Here is a 10095-nt window from a genome sequence, read left to right as displayed (position 1 = left end):
GCCAAAATTGTTGACGTTGGACAAGGAAGACAACCTAATGATTTATGTTTGTTCATATTCACATAGAAGTCATATTGTCATAGACCCTTTAACATGTGGTGTTTCTCCCTATCTTTGCTAGCCAAAAATTCCGCACTAAGTAGAGACACTACATGTGCATCCAAAAACCGTTAAACCCAAATCTTACTTTCAAGTGTCCATCATACCTACCTAAGGATTGAGCAAGATCCCTCAAGTAATTGGTCATCGGTGCAAAAATGCAATAAAACTTGCTTCTAAATGTGTGAGATCATTTGGTGTATGAGAAAATTTAGCGTTGCACGAACTTGTGATGGTGAAGAATAAAAGCGACAGACTGCATAATAAAGGTCGCTATCACAAGGGGCAATGCAACGTGACGTTCTTTTGCACTAAGGGGTTGAGCATACAAACAAATAAGCGCATGGCAACCTCTGCTTCCCTCTGCGAAGGGCCTATCTTTTACTTTTATGTATTCGGTGGGTGCTTCGTTTCTTCTTTCTCGATGTTGCTGATGTTTCTAGTTTGTTGTGGTGCTGGTGGTGGCAAGAGCCGAACAAGACCAGCATCTCCCTCATGTTCACAAGATCATACCTTGGCCTAAGCAACAAAGCAGTGGAGCTCGCACAAGATTCTACCTCACAAGCGGCAGCCGAGCTCGCACAGCAAGCGGTGGAGATTGTTATCGTTCACAGTGGGGCGGCGCAAGCTCTAGATGGACGGGGCGTTGGAACACAAACATGAGGCAGTGGAGCTCTTACCAGCGACGCCGATAGCCGCCGGCTCACACGTGAGCACGGCGACAGCATGGGCTGGGAGCCTGGGACGAGTACGGACATCACCCTGGCCCTTGCTATTGCCTGTCATACTACTTTTTAGTCAGTAAAATATCTACAGATCGAATACTGTGGCACAACATTAATTTTCCGTGTACTGGTCAAAGTCGACAATCCCAGCCTCTCGATGCCACGTCATCAAATACATCCCTAAAACGGTTGAACGTTTATTTACACCGGGATCAAAGAGTACAGGGTATCGATTTCAGGGATTTAAACGTGCGGGTTTGTTTCCGTTAAGCTCTACAATCTTGGGGTTTAAATCAGACTTCACTCATTTGGAGGGGAGGGGACCCACGTACGCACACGATAATGATGGAAGTGCATGCATGTATGCAAGGAACGATAGCGGAGACTTGATCTCAGGAAGGAAAAAAAAAGGATAAAAAGCGGAGACTTGGATAATTTTGTTTTGATTTTTGATTTGGGGGCGTGCGTGTGACGATTAACTGGTTCCATAGGCGACGGATAGGAGCTCCGTGATGGCACTAGGCCGTGACCACGCAGGCAGCTCCGTGATGGAAACGGAAACTACTACTAGAGGAGGCCGGGCCCAGCTCCTAGCGAAGATGAATATGGAAACGAGTACGACCCCGAGTCCACCCAAGGCAGCGCCTCACCGGCACCAATAAATCCCCCGGGTTCCCACCCTAGCCTGCCCAACACGTACGCAAAGAAGCTAGCTCCTGTGTCTTCCGCCGCCGCGTCTTTTGGCTACTAATAACTAGGGTTTCGTTTCGCCTCACAATACTCCGATCGGTCGATGGCGGCCGAGGAAGGCGAGAAGAAGATGATCACGCTCAAGAGCTCGGACGGTGAGGAGTTTCAGGTCGAGGAGGCGGTCGCCATGGAGTCGCAGACCATCCGCCACATGATCGAGGACGACTGCGCCGACAACGGCATCCCGCTCCCCAACGTCGACTCCAAGATCCTCTCCAAGATCATCGAGTACTGCAAGAAGCACGTCCAGGCCAACGCCAGCTCCTCCACCTCTACTGCAGCCGCCGCCCCCGCCGAGGACCTCAAGAGCTTTGACGCCGACTTCGTTAAGGTCGACCAGGCCACCCTCTTCGACCTCATCCTGGCCGCAAACTACCTCAACATCAAGGGATTGCTCGACCTTACTTGCCAGACTGTTGCCGACATGATCAAGGGAAAGACTCCCGAGGAGATCCGCAAGACTTTCAACATCAAGAATGACTTCACACCCGAGGAGGAGGCCGAGATCCGCAGGGAGAACCAGTGGGCTTTTGAGTAGCATCTAGCTAGGCACTATTTCGTTGACCTACTCCTTTATTAGTATTCGTCTTTTTTCTAGACTTCGTATTATGCAAGAAGAAACCTATCAATTACTTCTGAAACTGAATTGTTATTTGTCAAGTGGATGTTTTGATTGGTGACATCATCCTAATTAGCTAATTTATGTGTGTGATTTGAGATATTTTTGGCTATCTTGAAATAGCCTTATTGTTTCTCCAATTTTATATCTACATATATATTTGCGAAAGATCTGTCCAAATCTTGATGTCACGAGTCTCAGCGCGCAGCAGCAGTATTTGTCAGAATCATGATGCTAACTGCAAACGCCATCAGCATCAACATGTCACATTTGATTGAGCCTGTGCAATGCCATGCCTATTATGGCACTTCCTGTCGGTGTCGTGCCACTGGAATCGATAGCTCAAGGCCCAGAACTGCAGCAGCAAATCACCAATGATCTCCCATTAAAGCGCAGACTTCTTCCTGATGATACTAGGCACGCCATAACAAACAAGAGATGCGCGGATCATAAGCGCAAGCCTGCAAGCACGCCTAGCTTCACTTATATGCCAAGCTATCCGCTTGTGACCGCAATTGCAGCAATTACTACTGCCATCTATCTCTGCTGTCTGTTGCTGCTTCTGATCTCGACGTGTGCCTTTTCGTCTTTGCCTCCTACCATTATCCTTTGCAGCAGCAATGGTCATGGACTCAAAACATTTAGGGCGATTCTTAAAATTATCTTGCAACCATGAATTGAGCAATGCTTTACTATCGATCGATATATTTATCTGAGACGTCCCAGAGATTTGCAATGACGCAAGGAGAACCAGCAGATAAATAAGAGAAAGGTGCCCCTTGAAGAGCATAACCTCCTTTGCAATCAAGTGTCCCACTGCTGCAACCCATAAGAAGAGCAGCTGCACACTTATCTAACTAATCAATTTCCTTTCCAGAGACATACTGACTTCCGTGTTAGTACAAATGGTACCTCAGCTACCAGTTTTTATAAGTATCTGAATACTGGACACTTCTTAGTGGTTTTGGAGTTCAGATTCCTTCCTAGACAGTAATAGCATCAACTTGATACATTAATTTGTTGGCACTAGCATCACAAGCAGTAGTTTCTACTGATACATATGCCGCTACTACTACAAGTGATAAGTTTTATAGCCTAAAGTTAGGGTGCCATCTAGTTAATGTTCTCGTTGAAGCTTTCAAAAAAGCTGGGTGAGCATTTTGTACAACATAAATTTACATGTTAGCTATGCCAATAGCAGATTGTAATAGACAATCGGGTGCCAGACAGTGTTTTTTAGCAATTGCTATTTGTATTCTGTAAGGTGGATACCATGGTAGTAGTGCACTACACTTAGATAGCTTCAAAGGCTGAAGCTGTCCAAGTTCAAATGACTCCGACAAAAGCACAGTACGCAAAGTGAATAAAATGACAAAACTATCAATATTTATATCCATAGTGCATTACCACTTCCATGTCCAAAGTAGAGAAAAAGATCATGATTCCTCAGGGCCTAGACGATCTCTTCGGCTGTTGGAGCATCCCCAGCATTTCTATGCATGTCGTCGATGCATCACGATTATATGCTGTGTTTTAAGAATAATCCAAACTAGAAGGGTTCGGCGCGCTTTGCCGCGCCGTTGAATTTGTTGGGATTCTTAAATTTCTTTACTCACTCTATTTCAAAATATATGGTCTATTACTTTTTTGAAAAGTCCAACCTCTTTAAATTTGATCAAATTTATAGAGAAATATATCAAAATTCATAATATCAAATTGGTGTTACTAGCTTCATCATGAAATGAAATTTTATTTTTATTTTTGTTTAATACTGTGGATGACGATATTTTTGGCTTTGAACTTGGTAAAAGTTAAAGAAATTTGTCTTTCCAAAAAACTAATAACCCTTATATTTTGAAATTGATGGAATATTTAGATTGGCCGGTGGGGAGACGATGGAGTGTGTTTTATGTTTATTTATAATGCGGTTATTTGGTGGGTCTATCATGGTGTGATTCTGTACTATCCGCTAATCAACCCATATTTCTGTGGGGATATTTTTTATCAGTGGTTGCATGCACTGTATTCGTGTTATAGTATCACATGGTGGCGCTATTTTCTAGGTGATCGGAGTCTGCGAGGGGTTGATATATTTTTATAGGCCGGTTGTTGCTGATTGATTTGAAAAATCGTTGACCCAATCAAAATCGTAAATCAAATCCAAAAATGAATACCTCAATCGAATGAAAAGGCTTTAAAATTAGGGAACAAAGAAAATTAAAATAATTAAATGGGAGAGCCCCTTGAGAAATTGTAGCCTCGATTAGTTGTGAAGATTTAAAAATTAAAAAGCTTAGTGTATTGTATAAAAAATAAAATGAGAGAGTTTTGAGAAATTGTTGACCCGGTCAAAATTGGGTGACCAAATCCCAATGGGAGACCTTAATTGATTGTGAGGCCTCCAATCCTAGGGAGCTTAGTGATATAGTATATGTATCCTTTAACAAGATTGCATCATTCTTAGATTCATGGACTGTTTACTCATGAAAGATGTTAAAGATTTTAGCAGGCTGCATTATCTAATCTTATTTTATTTTGAAAAAGGAGGATAACCCCGGCCTCTGCATCTGGACGATGCATGCAGCCATTTTATTAGTTATTCACAAGGACCTTACAAAGTAATATATCAGTAAGTACGTCCGAAGCCATCATCTTTACAATATCTGCCGCTACTCCTAACCACTTGATGAAGGGATGCCGATTGTCCGAGCCGAATACCAAACAGACCTCGCACCAAAGCCTAACATCTAAAGTCGGAGGCCTCAACCATACCTCATACCGAGTCTGGGGTACACACCGGACTGACACACTCTCAGAGGTCGCTGCCACCGTCTTCCACCGATCCATCTTCGGAGCAGGTATTGACGAGTCAAACTTGCCAGGCCTGCCGTCGACGCCACCACGACGCCAGACGGTGCCACCATCATGCGCTTGGCCATCAGCACCATCCACCGCCGAGACCCTGCTGCTCCATGCCCTCGGGAGACATCGCTATCGACGTGCCAGATGCCACGCCACTCTTCCTTCATGAACACCACCTGCTACCACTGGTCCCATCTGAAGGAAATATGCCCTAGAGGCAATAATAAAGTTATTGTTTATTTCCTTATATCATGATAAATATTTATTATTCATGCTAGAATTGTATTAACCGGAAACATGATACATGTGTGAATACATAGACAAATAGAGTGTCACTAGTATGCCTCTACTTGACTAGCTCGTTGATCAAAGATGGTTATGTTTCCTAGCCATAGACATGAGTTGTCATTTGATTAACGGGATCCCATCATTAGGAGAATGATGTGATTGACTTGACCCATTCCGTTAGCTTAGCACTCGATCGTTTCGTATGTTGCTATTGCTTTCTTCATGACTTATACATGTTCCTATGACTATGAGATTATGCAACTCCCGTTTACCGGAGGAACACTTTGTGTGCTACCAAACGTCACAATGTAACTGGGTGATTATAAAGGTGCTCTACAAGTGTCTCCAAAGGTACTTGTTGGTTTGGCGTATTTCGAGATTAGGATTTGTCACTCCGATTGTCGGAGAGGTATCTCTGGGCCCTCTCGGTAATGCACATCACTTAAGCCTTGCAAGCATTGCAACTAATGAGTTAGTTGTGGGATGATGTATTACGGAACGAGTAAAGAGACTTGCCGGTAACGAGATTGAACCAGGTATTAAGATACCGACGATCGAATCTCGGGCAAGTAACATACCGATAACAAAGGGAACAACGTATGTTGTTATGCGGTCTGGCCGATAAAGATCTTCGTAGAATATGTGGGAGCCAATATGAGCATCCAGGTTCCGCTATTGGTTATTGACCGGAGACGTGTCTCGATCATGTCTACATAGTTCTCGAACCCGTAGGGTCCGCACGCTTAACGTTTCGATGATAGTTATATTATGAGTTTATATGTTTTGATGTACCGAAGGTTGTTCGGAGTCCCGGATGTGATCACGGACATGACGAGGAGTCTTGAAATGGTCGAGACATGAAGATTGATATATTGGAAGCCTATATTTGGATATCGGAAGTGTTCCGGGTGAAATAGGGATTTTACCGGAGTACCGGAGGGGTTACCAGAACCCCCCGGGGGTTAATGGGCCATAGTGGGCCTTAGTGGATATGAGGAGAGGCGGCCAGGGCAAGGGCCGCGCGCCCCTCCCCCTAGTCCGAATAGGACAAGGAGAGGGGGGCGGCGCCCCCCCTTTCCTTCCTCTCCTCCACCTCTTTCCCCCTTCTCCTATTCCACCAAGGAAGGGAGGGAGTCCTACTCCCGGTGAGAGTAGGCCTCCTCCTGGCGCGCCTCCTCCCTGGCCGGCCGCACCTCCCCCCCTTGCTCCTTTATATACGGGGGCAGGGGCACCCCAAGGACACAACAATTGATCGCTTGATCTTTTAGCCGTGTGCGGTGCCCACCTCCACCATAGTCCACCTCGATAATACTGTAGCGGTGCTTAGGCGAAGCCCTGCGTCGGTAGAACATCATCATCGTCACCACGCCGTCGTGCTGACGAAACTCTCCCTCAACACTCGGCTGGATCGGAGTTCGAGGGACGTCATCGGGCTGAACATGTGCTTAACTCGGAGGTGTCGTGCGCTCGGTACTTGATCGGTCGGATCGTGAAGACGTACGACTACATCAACCGCGTTGTGCTAACGCTTCCGCTTTCTGTCTACGAGGGTACGTGGACAACACTCTCCCCTCTCGTTGCTATGCATCACCATGATCTTGCGTGTGCGTAGGAAATTTTTTGAAATTACTACGTTCCCCAACAGTGGCATCCGAGCCTGGTTTTATGCGTTGATGTTATATGCACGAGTAGAACACAAGTGAGTTGTGGGCGATATAAGTCATACTGCTTACCAGCATGTCATACTTTGGTTCGGCGGTATTGTTGGATGAAGCGGCCCGGACCGACATTACACGTACGCTTACGCGAGACTGGTTCTACCGACGTGCTTTGCACACAGGTGGCTGGCGGGTGTCAGTTTCTCCAACTTTAGTTGAACCGAGTGTGGCTACGCCCGGTCCTTGCGAAGGTTAAAACATCACCAACTTGACAAACTATCGTTGTGGTTTTGATGCGTAGGTAAGAACGGTTATTGCTAAGCCCGTAACAGCCACGTAAAATTTGCAACAACAAAGTAGAGGACGTCTAACTTGTTTTTGCAGGGCATGTTGTGATGTGATATGGTCAAGACATGATGCTAAATTTTATTGTATGAGATGATCATGTTTTGTAACCGAGTTATCGGCAACTGGCAGGAGCCATATGGTTGTCGCTTTATTGTATGCAATGCAATCGCCATGTAATGCTTTACTTTATCACTACACGGTAGCGATAGTCGTAGAAGCATAAGATTGACGAGACGACAACGATGCTACGATGGAGATCAAGGTGTCGGGCCGGTGACGATGGTGATCATGCCGGTGCTTCGGAGATGGAGATCACAAGCACAAGATGATGATGGCCATATCATATCACTTATATTGATTGCATGTGATGTTTATCTTTTATGCATCTTATCTTGCTTTGATTGACGGTAGCATTATAAGATGATCCCTCACTAAATTATCAAAGTATAAGTGTTCTCCCTGAGTATGCACCGTTGCGAAAGTTCTTCGTGCTGAGACACCATGTGATGATCGGGTGTGATAGGCTCTACGTTCAAATACAACGGGTGCAAAACAGTTGCACACGGGGAATACTCAGGTTAAACTTGATGAGCCTAGCATATAACAGATATGGCCTCGGAACACTGAGACCGAAAGGTCGAGCGTGAATCATATAGTAGATATGATCAACATAGTGATGTTCACCATTGAAACTACTCCATCTCACGTGATGATCGGACATGGTTTAGTTGATATGGATCACGTGATCACTTAGAAGATTAGAGGGATGTCTATCTAAGTGGGAGTTCTTAAGTAATATGATTAATTGAACTTTAATTTATCATGAACTTAGTCCGGGTAGTATTAGCATATCTATGGTGTAGATCAATAGCTCGCCTTGTTGCTTCCCTATGTTTTATATATGTTCCTAGAGAAAACTAAGTTGAAAGATGATAGTAGCAATGATGCGGACTGGGTCCGTGATCTGAGGTTTATCGTCATTGCTGCACAGAAGAATTATGTCCTTGATGCACCGCTAGGTGACAGACCTATTGCAGGAGCAGATGCAGACGTTATGAACGTTTGGCTAGCTCAATATGATGACTACTTGATAGTTTAGTGCACCATGCTTAACGGCTTAGAATCGGGACTTCAAAGACGTTTTGAACGTCATGGACCATATGAGATGTTCCAGGAGTTGAAGTTAATATTTCAAGCAAATACCCGAGTTGAGAGATATCAAGTCTCCAACAAGTTCTACAGCTAAAAGATGGAGGAGAATAGCTCAAGCAGTGAGCATGTGCTCAGATTGTCCGGGTACTACAATCGCTTGAATAAAGTGGGAGTTAATCTTTCAGATAAGATAGTGATTGACAGAATTCTCTAGTCACCATCACCAAGTTAGTAGAACTTCGTGATGAACTATGCTATGCAAGGGATAACAGAAACAATTCCCAAGCTCTTCGTGATGCTGAAATCGACGAAGGTAGAAATCAAGAAAAACATCAAGTGTTGATGGTTGACGAGACCACTAGTTTCAAGAAAAGGGCAAAGGGAAGAAGGGGAACTTCAAGAAGAAGGGCAAGCAAGTTGCTGCCCAAGTGAAGAAGCCCAAGTCTGGTCCTAAGCCTGAGACTAAGTGCTTCTACTGCAAAGGGACTGGTCACTGGAAGCGGAACTACCCCAAGTATTTGGTGGATAAGAAGGATGGCAAAGTGAACAAAGGTATATTGGATATACATGTTATTGATGTGTACTTTACTAGTGTTTATAGCAACCCCTCGGCATTTGATACTGGTTCAGTTGCTAAGAGTAGTAACTCGAAACGGGAGTTGCAGAATAAACAGAAACTAGTAAAAGGCGAGGTGACGATGTGTGTTGGAAGTAGTTCCAAGATTGATATGATCATCATCGCACACTCCCTATACTTTCGGGATTAGTGTTGAAACTAAATAAGTGATATTTGTTGTTTGCGTTGAGCTTGAATACGATTTGATCATGTTTGTTGCAATACGGTTATTCATTTAAATTGGAGAATAATTGTTGTTCTGGTTACATGAATAAAACCTTCTATGGTCATACACCTAATAAAATGGTTTGTTGGATCTCGATCGTAGTGATACACATATTCATAATAATGAAGCCAAAAGATGCAAAGTTAATAATGATAGTGCAACTTATTTGTGGCACTGCCGTTTAGGTCATATTGGTGTAAAGCGCATGAAGAAACTCCATGCTGATGGGATTTTGGAATTACTTGATTATGAATCACTTGATGCTTGCGAACCATGCCTCTTGGGCAAGATGACTAAAACTCCGTTCTCCGAAACAATGGAGCAAGCAACAGATTTGTTGGAAATCATACATACTGATGTATGTGGTCCGATGAATATTAAGGCTTGCGGCGGGTATCATTATTTTCTGACATTCATAGATGATTTGAGCAGATATGGGTATATCTACTTGATGAAACACAAGTCTGAAACATTTGAAAAGTTCAAAGAATTTCAGAGTGGAGTGGAGAATCATCGTAACAAAAATAAAAGTTTCTACGATATGATCGCAGAGGTAAAATATTTGAGTTACGAGTTTGGCCTTCAGTTAAAACAATGTGAAATAGTTTCACTACTCACGCCACCTGGAACACCACAGTGTAATGGTGTGTCCGAACGTCGTAACCATACTTTATTAGATATGGTGCGATCTATGATGTCTCTTACCAATCTACCACTATCGTTTTAGGGTTATGCATTAGAGACAGCTACAT

The 10095-nt window shown here is 44.1% G+C and overlaps 1 protein-coding gene across 1 annotated transcript; it reads left to right on the top strand.

Annotated features, from left to right (window-relative positions):
* The first annotated feature begins 1324 nt into the window (after nucleotides 1-1324).
* On the top strand, nucleotides 1325-2112 carry LOC109739861 (SKP1-like protein 1). The gene has a single exon (XM_020298943.3). It carries the CDS (start codon nucleotides 1618-1620, stop codon nucleotides 2110-2112), a length of 495 nt encoding a protein of 164 aa, XP_020154532.1. The 5' UTR covers nucleotides 1325-1617.
* Nucleotides 2113-10095: the final 7983 nt, after the last annotated feature.

Source organism: Aegilops tauschii, chromosome 2 (assembly GCF_002575655.3).
Source record: "Aegilops tauschii subsp. strangulata cultivar AL8/78 chromosome 2, Aet v6.0, whole genome shotgun sequence".
Classification (NCBI taxonomy): Eukaryota; Viridiplantae; Streptophyta; class Magnoliopsida; order Poales; family Poaceae; genus Aegilops; species Aegilops tauschii.
This window is presented reverse-complemented; position numbering and strand designations above follow the sequence as displayed.